The sequence below is a fragment of the Streptopelia decaocto genome, assembly GCF_964273445.1.
Source record: "Streptopelia decaocto genome assembly, chromosome: 2".
Lineage (NCBI taxonomy): Eukaryota > Metazoa > Chordata > Aves > Columbiformes > Columbidae > Streptopelia > Streptopelia decaocto.
In genome coordinates, this window is record NC_138655.1 from 26,435,331 (window position 1) to 26,453,130 (window position 17,800).

At 38.6% G+C, this 17,800-nt stretch overlaps 1 protein-coding gene across 2 annotated transcripts in view; it reads left to right on the top strand.

Annotated features, from left to right (window-relative positions):
* Positions 1 to 17,800, top strand: part of RUNX1T1 (RUNX1 partner transcriptional co-repressor 1) — a 114,991-nt gene that overhangs the window by 75,294 nt on the left and 21,897 nt on the right. For both annotated transcript variants that reach the window (XM_082043908.1, XM_082043907.1), the window contains exons 5-8: positions 903 to 1,084; positions 9,040 to 9,290; positions 10,705 to 10,790; positions 11,598 to 11,799. In XM_082043908.1, the coding sequence (XP_081900034.1) occupies positions 903 to 1,084; positions 9,040 to 9,290; positions 10,705 to 10,790; positions 11,598 to 11,799 (721 nt within the window). The remainder of the gene's footprint in view (positions 1 to 902; positions 1,085 to 9,039; positions 9,291 to 10,704; positions 10,791 to 11,597; positions 11,800 to 17,800) is intronic.

Consider the following 17,800-nt stretch of genomic DNA (forward strand, 5'->3'; position numbering starts at 1 on the left):
CAATTCTTGAAAATCCCCAGGCAACAAATCATTGTGCACTAGGCATGGAACAAGAGATGTCAGGGCACATCACTTTATGGCACAAAGAAGTAGGTAAGAAATGACTGGACTATCTCAGTTATCAATGTATGCATATGCTGCAAAGAAAGGAAGAAGTTTCCCAGGATGTGTAACTGTCTCCTCCAGTGCGAGGATCTTACACTTCCACCTTGGTCCCAGATCCAGCAAGAAGTATGACTAAATATGACCCCAGTGTATGGGCAAAATGTGCCACCCAGGGATAAGTGAGCATTTTCAATACTCAGGGTCTGAGTCCTAGTACTCTCCAGACCATTACCCAAGTCCCACTGGGGCCCTGAGATGAAGATAAAAAAAGCTCTTCAAGCTGCATTTGACTAGGAGACGGGTCATAACCCCCTGTGTAATTAACTGAAGCTCTGGAATGTGAGATTTTGCTGTAATTTTTATCTTTAAGTGTAACTGCAAGTGTAATGGGAAAGTTGAGGGCAATCCTGTTCTCCCTAAGGCTCTTGAAGGACAGTGACAGAAGCCAGTTATAGAGCCACACATCCTATGGTTTCAAACAATTTTTAGCTACTAACTGCAGTTTGAACAGGAAACAAATACTGAAGAAGGTTTGTCACTTGTTGAAAACTGCTGCTCCATAAGAAATCAGGTTTTATTTTCGACTCTTGTAAGTAAATTCACTACCACAGCCATACTTGACCCTGTAAGGAGGAGGCTGCCCAAATTCATGTAGCTAGCAACCACAAATCTAATTGAGGATGCTTGCAGCAGTTTCATTCCAGAGCAGGGTTTCGTTTGATTTCTGCTTTTCTCACTTTGTCTCTGTTGAAATGACCTGCAAGCCACCCCCCTTAACGTGTGCAATGCTCTTGCAGGCCAATCTGCCCCTGCTGCAGCGGGAGCTGCTGCACTGTGCAAGGCTAGCCAAGCAGAACCCAGCCCAGTACCTCGCCCAGCACGAACAGCTGCTTCTGGATGCCAGCACCACCTCACCTGTTGACTCCTCAGAGCTGCTTCTCGATGTGAACGAAAACGGGAAGAGGCGAACTCCAGACAGGTGAGCAGCCCCAGTGCCTCTCATACCCCGCTCAGATATGTCCCGTGAGTGGAACGTGCCGAGCTCCGCTAGCAAAGGAGAAGTGTGTGGGTGGGTGGGTGCCTGGGGGGACTGGGGAGGTGTTCCCTGGGTGCAGGTCCTGCCCACACTACAGCTGCGCAATGGCTGAATAGCCTTTGTGTACATGTGTCTGCACGTGTATATAGAAACGTGCACACGCTGACTCAGGCAGCAAAGTCTCACTGGCCAGCCAGTACCATACTGACTGTTTAGTGCATAGTGCAGGGTGTTAAGGTGGACTCAACGTGTCACAAGTACACGAAAATTTACAAATTACAAAGTTTTAGTAATCTTTTTATAAATGCTTTATGTTCCCTCCACCTGTTGCACAGACTGTAAGATTCCTTCATGGGCAGTTTGTGGTTGCAGAGATACAGTGATTGCAAATTGGGTCCATTTCTTTGAAACACCCTGTATTTCTCTATAGCATAAAGTGACAAGCAGCAGATTGCTCCAGTTCCCTGTGCAAGTCCTTTGTATTTGAGGTTTTGTTGGATTAAACAGTAAAAATGGGTAAAGTGGCTAGGCACTCATATTGGGAAGTACAAGGCGAGCTCTGGAGTGCAGTCATGGCTTTGACTCCTGCTGCCGTGCCATGTTTCCATATCTATATATCCAATAAGCATGAGGATAGTTCTTCCTAATAGGAGAATTGTTGACTGAAATCTGTTTTATTGTTGAGCTGAGAGTCTGTGTAGAAACAGTGCGAGCAAGTGCACATGTGCAAAGTACAACAGCTTTAGGGATATGGAATGGTATTCTCTTTTTCTTATTTGAATAAAGTTCTTTGTTTAGTGTTACAATAAAATGACTCGTGTGGTTTTTTTTATATTTAACTGTCTTCCTGTGACAGTGTTAGAAATTCAGCTAGCATATATTACCTTTGAGAGGCCAGAATATTGCATTTTTCTTAGTTCTGTTTGCCATGGATTTTATAGTGTGGAAAACTTTTACAATTTTTTTTTGTGAAATGCCACTACCTGCACGCATAAAACATCACAAGTGTTCCAGCTATCTTTTAAATGAAAAAATATGAAGATTTGCAAAGTCAAGAAGGCTTACAAGTTTTTACAGCTGACATTGTGTAGGCACAGGCCATGATAGCACTAAGCCTATGGGGAAAACAAAGTCTGAAAGTTCATGAGGCTGGTAGACGAAAATTCAACACCAAATATTTTGGTATATATGCAAGTGAGATATTAATGATGTAGGTGCAAGATCTTTAAAATATCTACATAGTAAAACCTAAGCTACTGATAGCTAGAAGTGAACAGTAAAAAATAAAATACCGTTGCCATTAGATGAAATTGTGAAAGTATTTGAAGTTGGTTGTATTTCAGGGAAATAAATCCTTATGGACCAGAAATAAAATAAAGATACCAGCAGAGAAGCCCTTTTCCATGTATCCTCTTTTCACCGTTTTTTCCTGACAACTATACCAAACTGAAACAGCCATTGGTGTTAACAGGAACCTGCTACCTGCGTCCAAGAAACATGATTAATTTTCAGACATTTTCCATGTAGTCTCTTTCTCTGTGCAGAGAGGTAACATTTCCAAAGCTGAAATTTAGCTCCCTGGGGCAGTTCTGCTGTATATCTTCAGTCTTTGCAGAGTGGTATACTGAAACGTCTGTTAAAAAGGCCCCTTAAAATCTTGTGTATCTTGTGAATAACTTAAATATCAGCATGTTGTAGTCCAATGTCAGTAGCAGGCATGGTATTTGTCCTACAAGTAGATATACACACACTGAATTATGAGCCTGTGAGGTCTTGCTTGGCAGGGAATACAGAGAAGAGGGATGTACCTTCTGACAGCCCTAGCTCACCTTTTCCCCTGCTAACAGAGAGCAGTATTGCTCGCTTCTCCCATAAAGTCATAAAGGAAAAGTGGACAATAAAATATTTCCTTTGTTTTTCTTCCTTAGCTTTCTGCATCAATATTCCCCGCCTTTGAAGACCCAGTATGACAGTGTTGAATTTTGGTTATTTTTTAATGAGTACAGTCTCACCAACAGTAGTTTGAGTCCTGGTTGCATGGGAGGGGATGGGTGGTGCAGGTAAAGACTGGTATGAGAACTTTGTAATGAAAAGACCCCGTGTTAGTCTTATAGCAAAAAGGACATAGGAGTAGCCCATAAGGGGACAGCAGATCAGAAGAATATTGGATTTTAAAGTCAGTCTTCGTGTTTTAAATAAAACTGAGGCCTAGACCTAGAGGGATTTAAGTCTGGTTTATGGACTTTTTAAAATTTTCGTCAGTGTTTCTTTTTAGTTAAAATACATGGATGCTCAGAAGCCTCTGCTCACAAGCAAGTGCCTTTGGCTTCACATGTGAAGTCTCTCTTGGGCTCAGTCCAGCCTGGGGAGTCTTCGGTTCCTCCTCACGCAGCAATGCAGCTTTTGGGTGAGGGGTAGACAGCTTAACTTCCAGTGCTGTGGGTAAGATGCTGCGTTTGAAATCCTGGGGTCCAGGGAGAGGCTGTAATGTGGGGTGTCCCACTGGCATATGCACTCTGAGGTGCCAAAGTTCTCGACCAGCAGCTTCTGTCGATGGCTGCTTGAAGTTGGGCTACTCAGTTCTGGGGAAGTGGCGTTTCAGAAAAACCCATCCTTTCTTTTTTGACCCTGAGATTCTTTGCTGAAATGAAAGACCTGGAAAGACTGATAACTCGCCCACTGGAATGGCGTCTTGAGCTTAAAAAATAAGTTGTTGTTGTTGTTGTTGTTTTTTCAGTATCAAACAACCCTGTCAGTGGTTAGACTCAGCTATTTCCCTGACTATGTTTAAAGCTTTACAGAAGAAAAATAAGCGTATACCATAGTTTTGGCTGAACCAAGTTCAGTGGGGTTGTCTTGTGCACTCAAGAACGTCTGTACTACAGATATAGTAAAAAGAGCAAGACCCTGTTGGAAAGATTCTTAAATTTACTGAATAGGAGTTTGTATACCTTTTAATTTGAATAATGTAAGTAAATCAACCACAAAAAGCTGTCCTCAGAGTTAGAGCATTCATAGACTGAGTATTGAAACCAAATACTTGTCTGGATTTGTAGTCATTACACTATTAATTATTTTAATTGTTTACAGAGGAGCAGGAGGAAACATCTGGAAACAAATATACCTTTTGTTTAGATATCTAAGTAGTTTTCAAATATACTAATAAAAATACAGCGGAAAATATCAGGCATCCTTTAAGAGAAGGGTTCACCATGACTGTTGTTAGAATATGGGAAAAATTACTAAAAGTCAATGCCTTTTAAGGGAAACTAAATACAGTTGGAATGATTTTGTTTGGAGATACCTCTCTCACTAAAGTAAATTGTGGCAACTTTTTCACTTCCCAAGGGATATGATACAGACATTTTATATAATGTGTATGTTATCTGTGTGTGTGTATATATATATGTATATGTATGTATCTTTCATATATATATCTATATATATCTGTATCTCATATATATATGTGTGTGTCTGTGCATATGATGCATACACATATATGTTAGAAATACATATAAACAGATTCTTCCATATTTACATTTTTATTTTGGGCACAGGTAACTGCATCCTGTTGACCCCAACAGAGGTAAAATAGAGTAAGGGATTAGGCAAAGGAAGTAGAATGTATGTGTTGCACATAACCACATCCATCTTGTGATTTTTCTTAAAGAAAATCCACATTCAGTAATTTTTTTCTGCTTATAATTTCATAACATTTTTTGCATACGCATTTTCCAATTCTGGTTATTTATCTGCATATCCAAATCTACTGTACGTGAGATTTTATAGAGCAATCTGACAGCAGAGCTTCATGTTTTACTGAATGTTTTCTTGGTGCATATGGTCTGACACGGATGAGCAGCCACGGTGAGATTTTGGAGTCTATTAAACTAGCTCATTAAAAAGATCAATCTGTTTCTGTAATAACACTGGGAACCATCAGTCACTGCAAGAGAGAAAAACTGACACCTGAGGAGACAACACATTTTAGTAATTTGTTCATGACATGTCATGAACAAAGTGTTCACTATATTTTGTTTACAACTTTTGGAGTTTACATTCTACTGTAGTAAAGCAAAGGAACTTGGACCAATGTGAGTTTTTGTCTCAGTGAATGAATGCCTAGTTATAAATAACATGATTTAAAATACATTAAGTAGAAGAGACCTTTTGCTAATTAGTCATCCTTGGAGCTTGCTCAGAAGGGCTGTATGGCATATGAGCATGTCATATAGTGACTGTGTTTATGACAGCTGCCTACAAAGTGGATATAGGGCATTTTTAAGTAAAAATATATCTGTTAGGATATCTACAAAACAAAGGTGGCCATGCTTGTTTTGTGAGTTTACAAAGTGCTGCTGTGCTTGCTGTACCCTTGGTACCCCTGACAATGTATTCATGTTGAAGGTAACTGGAAATATGGACTGACTTTTATAATTCTGTTAGGCAAATATTTTTATTTTAAGAAGTTTCTTCACATCTCAATAAGGTGAAGGATGCTCATAGGTCTTATAGCCATTCCCCTTGTAATTTTAAATATATTTTTATAATATGAATGGTTAGCACAGTATTATAAACAAAATAAGTATTTTATTCCAACAAGGCATTATCACATCTTTGCTGATCAAGACTTTGTTGGTGGCAGTCCAATTCAAATCTTGCACAAATAGCAGATAAACAGCTTTGCCTCCTTCCTGCAAGCTGACTTCAGTGTTCTTTCAAATCAGTACAATACTCTTGATCAGATGAAACTTAATTTTTCAGCCAAGGCAGTTTTGCATGGTCAGGTTTCCTACACAAGAAGTTATAACTTACTATAATGTAAAATTGAAAGGGTAATTTACAAACAACATAAAATGTGTTAAATGGGTGCAGACTAATGGCTAGTATCTATTCTGCTAGCTTTAATCTGAGTAAATCATGGCTACAAGTAAAATGACCACTTGCATGTTTATAGCTGAAGGACCCCATCTTTATCATATTGCTGGTTTTCCAGACGATGGTGCTGATTTATGTGTATGTCAAGGAAAACGTGACCAATAGGAGCAAGAAAAAGAAAAACAAGAAAATGTGTCAGTTAGGCTTCCTACGTATTTAATGTTATTTCCTCTCTACAGCTTGTTGTTGCTTTGCAAAATGAGATGAATCAGACACAAATCAGATGAAAACTGTGGGTGTTTCGGAACTGGTACTCACATGGGTCTGCCAATACCTGTGAAACAGGAGTGCTTCCCCAGGCACCTGGTGAAATGTTCTTTTCCCAAGGGGGTGAGACCTGGAAAAACGAGTAGGTAGGACTGAGAACAGAAGCAGAATAGTAGGTTAAGTTCAGAGCATCTGAATTATGGCATTCCTCAGTATTCGCCTTTTATCACTATATTCAGATATAGTACATTTGCCAATGATTCCTGTTCTTATGAGACTTTGGAGATTGTTTTTTTTTTTTTAATGTACTTTATATGGTCAAAAACACTGAGTTTATATACAGCCTCATTCTGGTATTCTGCTAAGTTGTTAATTTTCCCAGTGCAGAAAATATAACAACAAATTGTAGAATTAAGGTTTCAACACCCAGAAATGACCCTGCTCTGGCAGGGGGATTGGACTAGATGATCTTTGAGGTCCCTTCCAATTCCTAACATTCTGTGATTCTGTGATTCAGTTATAATAGGAAAGACAGGAATTTAATTTCAGTAAATGTGTTTTCAAAGGTAATGTTAATTTCTGTGTTAGTTAGACTCAGGGTTCTAGAGGAAAATGGATATGCTGGTGTGTTCTCCAAGCCAATGCAGTTCATTCCAGTTCAGTTGATTAAGTATAAAGCATTCCTAATAAAAAAAATAAACACAGAGGTACCTATATGGTAAGGTGCAAATATGCATATTTGTATGAAAATATATTATTTTAATGTCTTCATTATAGTTCGGAAAGGGAAAACTGGATTCCTACTTGTCACAGTTTTCTGGTTTGCTTCTCCCACAATGAGTGATCAAATAAAGACAACAAAATTATTTCATTATTTATAGTTTGCAGGTTTGTTTTTTTTTCTCCCCCTCTTTGTTAGAGATCATTCTAGTTGTAACGCTGAAGAACTTTGGCAAATCAGTAGGTTGGCTTATACATATGAAAAAGTCCATATTTTGCTTACATAGTATTTTTTTTACAATTGAAAGACCTGGATATAGAGTTTGAGCAGATATGTGCAAAGAGAACACACACCAGCAACTAAATGCAAAACTTGTCTTGGAAAGCTGTCAAAAACATCACTACCCGTTGGGAGTTATTGCAAGGAGGTCCAGCCTGCCAAAACTCATTAAAAATATATGATGGTCCTCAGGTTTTCCTGATTAGGAGTTTTCACAGCCATTCTGCGTTTGCTTTGGAACAAGGCACATATTCCGCTTTAAGAAAGTATGTCTTTTATAGCTCTGCTTGAAAGTAGAACAGCTGTCCTGCTGTATTGGTGAAAGATTCTCCCGTGTTTGCCAAGTTAAGGTATAATAAAATATGTATACATACAGCTTTTCTGGCATTAGTGGTGTGGTGAGGTCCTTGGAAGATCTTAGTCCCCCTGGAATTGGTACAACCCATCTTTTCGTTTCTTGCTGGTAATTGCAAGATCTTACTTTGATTGTCTCTCCCAGTGGATATTGGCAAATATTTGGTTTCGTCCTTCCTTGCATTAAGACTAAAGGAGAACCTATTGAGGGGCAACAATTAATACATGGAGTGTTTCTCCACAGACAGTCCCTCAAGGTTGGTTGCCATCCATAAGTCATGGAGTAAAAAGTTCTTTTCAAAAAAGGCTGGAATGTATCAGCTGTTTAATAAGGGTTTTTGGAAGGAGGGATGCAACCTCAACAGTTTGTGATATTTATATCTAATAAAATTTATGTTCAAAGCTAATATTTGGTAGGTTTTGTTTATTCCAGTGGTAAAAAAACAAAAGAACAAAAACCATACATCAGTGAAACTAAGCTTCCCTAAAAGGAGTTGTGAAGCTGTTGACGTAACTCTAGCCTTTCACTGTATTTTAATGGAAAACACATCCAGTGTGAGTTCCAGGTTCTCAGGCAGAGATGCGAACTAGACGCTTCTTTGGAAAAAGCTGATCATGAATAGAATTAATGAGTATCTATAATATAAAATACTGCCCTTCTCCTTGATAACTCTCCAAAATTGCCTGTTCATACAAACACTGTCTAAGAATAATGGGGTGGGAGATCTTGAATGTTAATGAGGACTCGAGTCCCACCACATCTTCCCACAAAACTAATGACAGGCATTGCACCTTTGACTGGTGTAGCCAAGATGGTATAAAAATCTCTGAAGGAAGCGTTTCTTATCATCTGGAGTGATTGTTGCTGGGAGCTCATCCTGGCATTACATACAGCCAATTACATACAGCCAACCTGCAGCACACCGACACGTGTTACCATAAGACTGTGTGCAATCCTCTTAAAAAAAAAAAAAAAAGAACTACAACTTTACCCATATCACTGTCTGCTATAGAACTACTGAAATAGGAATTTCTCAGCCTTTGGCTTCATGTGTCAGTTGATTGTTCCAGTTCCGCAATTACGTGCGTATCCATCCCATCAGCTCGTGATTTCAGTGAACGCCACTTGCTCTCCAGCCCGGCTCTTTAAGCCACTCCTTTGGAAGGTTCCCTCTGCTAGTTAGTATTTCTCAAGCTACAGGAAAAGTTAGACAAGGTGAATGTGTCCTTTGTATATTTTGAATAAGCAGTGTTATGAAATGTTCTGCAACACGACACGCTTGGAGCAAAGTGAAAGAACAAGCTTTAGTTCCTGAAGCCGCATGTGTAGGTGGGGGTGCGTGTTCCTGAGCAACTCTGCTCACTAAGTGAATTAAAGTTCCTTCGCTTTGTTTTTCAGAACCAAAGAAAATGGCTTTGACAGAGAGCCTTTGCACTCAGAGCATCCAAGCAAGCGGCCCTGCACTATTAGCCCAGGCCAGCGGTACAGTCCAAATAATGGCTTATCTTATCAGCCCAATGGTCTGCCTCATCCCACCCCACCTCCACCTCAGCATTATCGTTTGGATGATATGGCCATTGCCCACCACTACAGGGACTCATACAGACACCCCAACCACAGGGACCTCAGGGACAGAAACAGACCTATGGGTAAGGCATGTTGATTTTCTGCATTGTATTTTTTTCAGGTTTATCTTTTCTATGTAATTATATTCTGTATTTTGAACAGGGTTTTTTTTTGCCAATTAAACGTACGTGCCATTCAGATGTAACATCCGTAGATATTTGTCCATCCTGCTGCTTCTAATGGCCGTATTTCAGATTTGTGTTTGTCAAAGTCTCTTATCGTCTAGAGCAGGGGTGACAAACTCATTTTCACCAGGAGCCACATCATCCTCATGGTGACTTTCAAAGTATGTTGAATGTCATTTTAGGGCTCTGTAAATGTAAGAGTGGTTGCATTTATACAGTCCTAAAATTACATTCTGCCCTTTGGAGGCCACTGCAAGGCTGATGTGGCCCCCAGTGAAATGAGTTTGACACCCCTGCTCTAAAGCAAGTGAGGCAGAAGAAGGAGGAACCTGGGCTTTCACAGCTGCGTAGATGACATGGGCATTAGGTATCTAGCAGGCAAGGATAGGTAGAGCCTTTTGTTTTTCTTTTAATGCTACATTTGTGACAATAACAACATCAATGGAGCTTGATTTTAGCTTAGACCAGAGGAAAGCCTTTGGGGAAGTGTTTTGTGTGTGACATCTCACAGTACAGTACAGCGTGGGGATGTCTGCAGAGGCACCAACCACACCCCACGCAGCACGTTTTGATTTAATGGGATGTCTGATGCTCTTGGATTTGCCTGGCCTGTTTGACATCTGCACTTACTATTCCTCCTTGTTTTAAACAAATCTTCAATAAAAGAGGAGCATTTACAAATATTCAGCATCTGTATAAAGGAGGCAAAACAAAGAGCAAGTGTCGGCTTCTCTTGAGTGTTGATAATAAATACTGGCTTGTCTGTATCATCTTCTCAGCTGCTCTGATATATGTGCTACATTTTAACCACATGTTGTTTAAACATCTGTGAAGGGATGAACCCTTAATGATGCTCTGTTGACATGGTAGTAATTACTGCATTTAGTGAAATAACATTGAGTTGAGACTAATATTTCTTCAACTCTCTAAAGTACAGCTAGTATTCAATACATTAAGTTAATGAATAATTGTCTTGCTGACTTTGAGTACTGAAAAATTATATATTGCATGTGTTATATATATTATAGTCATATATATAGTCAGAAAGGGTTGTGTCCATTTCTGAGAGGTCATCTGGAACTTGTAGAATTGAAGGCATTAAATCGAGTAAAACAGTAACATCTTGTGTAGGGAAAAGTGCTGACGAGAATTTAGAGCAAAGTGTTTAAGCATCCATTTATTTTTGTGGTGGCATTCCTGATACTAGACCAGTTATTGTGTGGTATATTTGTCTGATAGGCTCTTTTTTCTTTTTTTTTCTCCCCCTAGAGGACTCGCAACATTGTAAACATGATTTGCTCCTTTTTGGCAGGGTTGCATGGCACACGTCAAGAAGAAATGATTGATCACAGGCTAACAGACAGAGAATGGGCAGAAGAGTGGAAACACCTTGACCATGTAAGGCATAAATATACTCTTATGTATAATTGTCTGAAAGGAGCTCTGTTGAGACAGGAATTTAAACTTTTTCTTCTTAAAAAATATGAATCCCTGGGCCAGTTAGAGTCGGTTGTTAAATCTAGGGGCTTGATGTTCCCCATTAGGTAGCTCTCATTAGGCCTTGCTGCTCAGGTGCCTGTTGCAGTACTCTGAGCGTTAGAGACTGCCGAAAGTGGAGAGGGCACTGCTCCATAAACCCTGGATCTGCAACAAGTGATCCTCACCCTTACTACTGTTTAATTATGTTTTGATTTTGTGGTTGGTTGGTTGTTTTGTTTTTCTTCTGTTGTTGTAGTTTTTTGTTTGTTTGGGGATTTTGTGTGTGTTTTTCTTTGAATTTATTAGCTCTTACAGCATTTTTAGGCATCAGTTCTGGACCACATCTCCTGGCCTGCGTGGTACCATGTGATATTAGTGGTGGGACTGCAGTCAGTTCAGTCTTGTCTTCTTTTTGTTCTCCCTTTCCCCAAGAAATCCTATTTGTACAGTTTGGGACCACAACTTAAACAGGAAGACTTGCCATTATTAAAAGAAAAGCTAGAATTTTTCAGCTGTATTTGAAATAACAAGGAGAGACTTCTTTGTTCTTATAAACACAGGCACTCACCACATTAATGTTTTCTTCATTTTTCTGTCAGTTTATGAATAAAATATTCCGGTTTTTGTTTGCTTGTTTGTTTTTTGTTGGTTTGTTTGGGGTTTTTTTTGTTTGTTTTGTTTGGTTTTGTTTTTAACTTTCTGTGCTCCATCTGATGCTATTAATAGCTGTTAAACTGTATAATGGACATGGTGGAAAAAACAAGGCGATCTCTCACTGTACTACGGCGATGTCAAGAAGCAGACCGTGAGGAGCTCAATTACTGGATACGGCGGTACAGTGATGCAGAAGATTTAAAAAAAGGCGGTAACAGCAGCAGTAGTCATTCCAGACAGCAGAGTCCAGTCAATCCAGATCCAGTTACATTGGGTAAGTATCCTCATTAAAAATTATTTATTGATCCTGTTACAACTCAGCTAAACACTAGAGGAAGTTTGCATTTGTTGTTCTGATCCTTCTTTTGTGACAGTGGTGAAATATTCCTCTCTGCTGACTACTGAATTAACTATAACCCTTATGCCCTAACAGTCATGTTTACATGTGAAATGGCTTGATGGTTTTGATGATACTTGACTTGCTTTCCATTCAGCAATGTCTGAGAGTGGTGGGGTGGAAGGACAGACTGCCGTGTAGGGATGGCAAAGCAGTGAGATGTGCACTGACTCTCTATCCCCTCTGTCTCCCTCCCTTGCCTGCTTGATTAAGGAAACCTATAGGTGCTTCTGGATTGTTAGCACTGTGAAAACAAGGGCTTTCACCTCTCAAATAAAATTATTTGACTTGGAAGTTGTCTTTTCTAAGAAAATGAAGAGAGACACGAAGATAAGGGCAGTCCTTAGCTGTATTTTGGTTGTGTGTAAGAAAGAAACAGCACCTGGGATGCCCACAGCCACACACATGTGATCCTCCTCAGTCTGTGTCCACAGCTGCAGCTCACACAGCTGTGCCTGAGCTGGTCTTGGTACTGCTCGCTGAGCTCAGCTCGGACTGCAAAGCTCGCTTACATGGAACAGACCAAGCAGTGGGACTTTCACCCCCTGCAGGCCTTCACAGTCACACACGGTGCCGCTCACAACTACCCCAAGTATAAAAGCAAGCTTTATTTTCTGTAGTTTATTAATATTTTGGCCTGTTCTGCCCTATCCCCTCACCTTCATGGCAAGTGTGGTAAATAAGCACCTAGTGGTCATACCTTTTTTGTTCTCTGCTGCTTTGGTTGCTTGTCTAATATTTAGCTTAGATAAATAAATTGTCCATATCAAATGCCGTCTACTTAAAATCGTCATGAGCTGTGGTCATTAGTAGAGTTGAATGTGTTTGCTGTTTGGTAACTACTTTGTTTAAAGCTGTGTTTTCCTTTTACCCTTAAGAGTAACTTATTAAATCTAAAATCGCAACTAGAAAAACAAAAAAACAGATCTAATACCCTCTCCATCTTCCTCGTGGTAAATCTTTAAAGTTCATGCTGTAATATTTAGTGCTTCTTGATAACAAACAAACCTTTTGTGTGTGTGTGTGAAATGATCTGAGCCAATAGCTCTATAAATTAGCTTCAGTCAGTGAAAGGAAGGGTTATGGAAATACTGTTCCCAACTTCACTAGTAAGTCTAGTCCCTAGAGAAGCCCTTCTCAGAAAGAAGCATTCAGGTAATGGCTTGTATGAATACTGTTAAATGTAATGTAAAGAAGGACTCATAAATATGGCGTCTGAAATGCTGATCATGTCTGCAGCTTCAGGAAGAACACTTGTGAGGAAACCCCTAGATGAAAAGCAGTGACACCCATCTCTAGTACAGCTATGATGCAAAAGAGCCAAACCATAGTGCTTTTAAGTATAGTTAGTAGGTAAAAAAAAAAAAAACTGAAAGGAAAATGTGTTTTTATAATTTACCCAAAGAAACTTCAACTCAAGACATTCATCAAAACCAGTCACTTCTACAGTACTAACTGTGCTGGTTGGAGTGAGTCTATTTCAATTTTAACATGTCCATTTTGGTTATTTGACTTTAAAAATTACTTCCCTAGACACATGGACATGAGACTTGAATTGCTTCAGTGGTGTAGCATCCATGTCAGTTGCAAATATTGATAAGAAGTGCTTTTGTGTTTGACATGTAAGGCAGAAAATACTTACTTTAGAGTCTATGGAAGGGTAATCCTTGTATTTCCTCAAATCTGTTAGTAATCTAGTTAACAAAATGAACGTTCAGAGGTATAATAAAATGGAAGCAATATCTGTGAACCTTGAGCCGCTGTTCTGCTCAGGGCTTTTTATTTTAGTTTTGAAGTGAGGAGGAAGGGGTTGAAAAATTCCTCCAGTACTTCAGTTAAAGTGTCACAAGATGTAAATATCGTTCTTTTGCTGCAGAGATTCTAAATGTCATTGATTCCCCTTTGTATTTTTTTTTTTTTTTTTAAATGAGGTAATCCACCCTTTAAATCCATCTTGTGACCTCCACTAGCAAGAGGAAAAAAAAAGTGGGGGAGGCACATGGCTACGTTTTCTCTGCCTTTGTTTTTTTCTCTTTACGGTTAAAATATCATCACGGAAGTGGTAAGTTCTCACTACAAACATTATACCATGGTCTTCATAGATAGCTCTCTCTGAAAAACTCTGAGCTGAAATTTAGCATAGATAGTTTGAGTCCAAAAGAAAAGGTCATCCTTTTGAACCAGCAGACCTTTTTTTTCTGCCAAAGTTCTTTGTGCTTTTTTTAATTTGACATCCCTGTAAATCATGTTGGGCTTGACAGTTCACAGTAACTGATCGGTATTTTTCTGTTTATATTTTTAATTAAGAAATCGAATTAAATATTTGACCATTGGTTTTAATGCAGTGTAATCCAATACACACATTAGCCAGCTACAACAGGTTACAAGCTCTCATTATTCTCTGATACTCTGCTGAAGGTAAGATGGGTCCATTCTTTTCAGTCTGAATAAGACATGTTTATGAAAGTCTAAAAATGACTCAGACTTTATATATATATTCACTTGATGAACTGTGATGGTCTATGAAGTGAATAATACATCATCTGGCTCCTCTGTTTCTGCTGCAGAATTTCAGTACTACATACTGCAGCGGGACTGCAACTTTCATCTTAATAGTGAATAATTACACATATCAGACATTGTACACTGAAATACACACAGTCGGATAAATTAAAGATGAGGGTTCTTCAACATCATGGGTTATAAACAAGATGTATAACCTTATTGAGTGCAGCTGTGGCTCTAGATAAGTGGTGTAGGCACACATCAGAAGGTCTGCAGTGATGTTGATATTTTGTGTGTGTTGAATTTATCTGAATGGAAATCTTACAAAACAGAGTTTGAAATCTCCAACTGAAGAGTGCAAATACCTGCAGGATTTGCCCCAGGAAGCCAGGATTCTCAGAAGTATATGAATTTGTCAAAAACACATAGGTTACCCATGTCTTAATATATTTTTAAATGTTAACCATTTCAGAGCTAGTTTATATTTTATCAAAGGTTGTTCACCCTCATATTTTCAGTGTTAGCCAGGGCATTCCTATCGATACAAGTCTGTTCATGCTGCTATTATAAAATCTTTCCATTTGCAGATAATCAGCATTGCTGTGATAGGCATGATATTCTCAACATGAGCTAGCGGGAATGCTGTGAATACCACAGTAACATTTATAACTTGTAATTCAAGAACTTGAAGCCTCTGTAATACTGGTCACTGATGATATTAACTATTGCTCTTAATCCACTCACGCATGGGAGGTTTGGGCTGGATTGTATGAATTGCATGCTGTTAGACAGGGCTACAGCTGCGGAAACATTCTGCGTTTGTATTGTCAGTATTCATTTCTGACCTTCTTGGGACTAGGATCACTTTTATCCATTCCTTATCCCACCCCTGTTATTGCAATGCTTTGCAAAATAACTCATAGGTGGCATAAAAGAGAGAAAATCTCTTGCTGCTAGTTATTGGAAGTTTGCTCTTGGTTGACACTGATCCAGTAACGTAGTACCTGTGTGGTGTTCCTTTTCTTATTCTTTTGAAATGAGAACACAATTATATTTTTAACACAATTTCATGTGTTCAAGCAGTATTTTAATAGCCACACAAATGCATCAGGGCAAAGATGTAGGTAAAAATACCTGAAAGTCACAGCCCCCAACACAGTTAGCAAGGAACTCCCATTCAGTATTATACTTCTTCAGATTTTTATTTATATATTTCATTAATTGAAGTGGCACGTGTTTGAGCTTGACTCTTAGAAATAAGGCAGTGAATATTGCATATTTGTTGCTCTGAGCTGTTTTTGTTTTCTGTTTCCCACCAATGTTACATTTATTATAGGGTAAAATTAAGCAAAACTTGCATATGAAATATGTAAATCGTATAGATACTTATAGAAAGATACATATTTCTTATATTAAATAATCTGTTTTCTTGGGTTTGGTCCTCATTATCATGTGAGAGTTCATATCCTTTATTTGGTCCTAAGTTTTTGTCCCAGTTTCACTCCCCAGACTCGTATTTCTTTCTGCTCTTACAAGTCTCCACATCTTTCAGTACTTTCAGCACCTATTCTCTTTGTCTTAAAACTACCAAAAATAAGCAGTCTACAAGATATTTTTACTCATTAAACACTAGAAACCTGGGTCATCAATTAACTGTTGATGATTCGTAAGGCTGAATGTGCTTTTGAAATAAGTGCACCAGGGCCCCTATGGAACCCAGCAACATATTGTGACAGTAGGATTTTTTTGGTTAATATCTTCTTTCTTATTTGAAAAAAAAAATCCAGGGTAGGCTAAAAATAGTACTTTTCCTATATATTTTGCAAAAGAATACATTATGTTGTTCCCTGCTGTTAATAGAATGTGAGGGCTGAAACAAAGACCAATTTTTCTGTCTTTTTCTCATGCATGATCTTATAGCCCGACATATTTTGTGATGAAAAGTTTATTTAATATTAAAATAGAAAATTCCAAAATCTCTTTTTATTTCAAAATCTATTTCATTTTTATTTAATTTAGGTTCTTCACAGATGAGCCCTGATCACTCTCATGTACATGTACTTTTATTTTCCTTGTTGGGCTTTTTAATCTGGTTCAGTAGGAACCAGACTACGTGCTCTGAAAACATGCCTTGTCATGAATTTCAAGTAAAATCAGTAGCGTACATCCTGTTGTTCTGCATAATGACATTGTTGCATTTTCACCATTAACAGAGCTTTGCATTATGCCTGACATGTAAAGCCTTTTCCATTATCCTTTTTGGTATGAGTTTCCTTGTCACTTCAGGTTATTCCTATTTTTGTTGGATTTCGTTCCATTTATTTCCAGGCAGAATTTACTTTGACTTCTAGGTACTGCGGTCTGTCAGTTAATATAGTGCGTTCTTCCTCATTACGGCTTTTTGCAGTTGGTTTAACATTTAGTATTTTAGAGATGTCACTCAATTGTATTACTTTTGGTTTGTGTTTACTAGATGTCCAAGTTTAAGATCTTCTGTGTTTTAGTTTTAGTGACCAAGTTCTGTCATTCTTGATTTGAAGAACACCTTAAAAAAGAATAGTAATATAAGACTTTGATCCTCTGGTCACATCCTGTAGTTTAGCCCCCAAAAGAACATTGTTTTCATGGACTTATCACCACTGACTAAACAATAGCCACGTTAATACTATTTTTCTTGCTTGGAAAATATGTTTTTTATTATCTTCATAAGTGCTTCTTGTCTTTTTTTTGTGCACCATTCCAAACTATGGGAAAGTCTCTCACAAGATCTTGATTTAATTCTTCTTGCAGAGGATCTCATTCCTCATGTAAATAATTTGTGGTTGGAATAAGAGCTTGATTGATGTTTATGTTTTGGAAATTGTAACAATTAGCTGGCAATCTGGTCATTTATGTCATTGAATTCCATTTTTGGGAAGTCATATGTACCAAAAAATCAGCTCCACATCTCGTTACTCTTAATACTAAGTAACGTGGTAAAGGGCTTAAATCAAGGTTATGATCCCCTTGCAGTGGATGGTACCTTAAGTAGCAGACAGGAAAACTCAACACAAAACACAAGGCACAAATGCAACAGTTCCCTTGTTTTGCCATATTTGGCATCTGGTTGGGTCATTTCCTGGAGGTATTGCAGGAAGAACAAGTAAGGTAGTTTTATTTTTTCACGTTTAGTTTTCCCGAGCTTTTAAGCAATGTTTTCTGCTGCTGCCTCTGTCCCTGACTGAACTGGCACTGCTCCTGCAAGTCTAAAAGCCTCCAAAGGACGAGAGAAGTGTACACAATTATATTTGTCATCACCAGAATCATACAAGCCAAGTGATGCTGAGGATTTTCCCATTTTCAGCATCAGGTCTGAAGTCCTCTGTCACGTTGA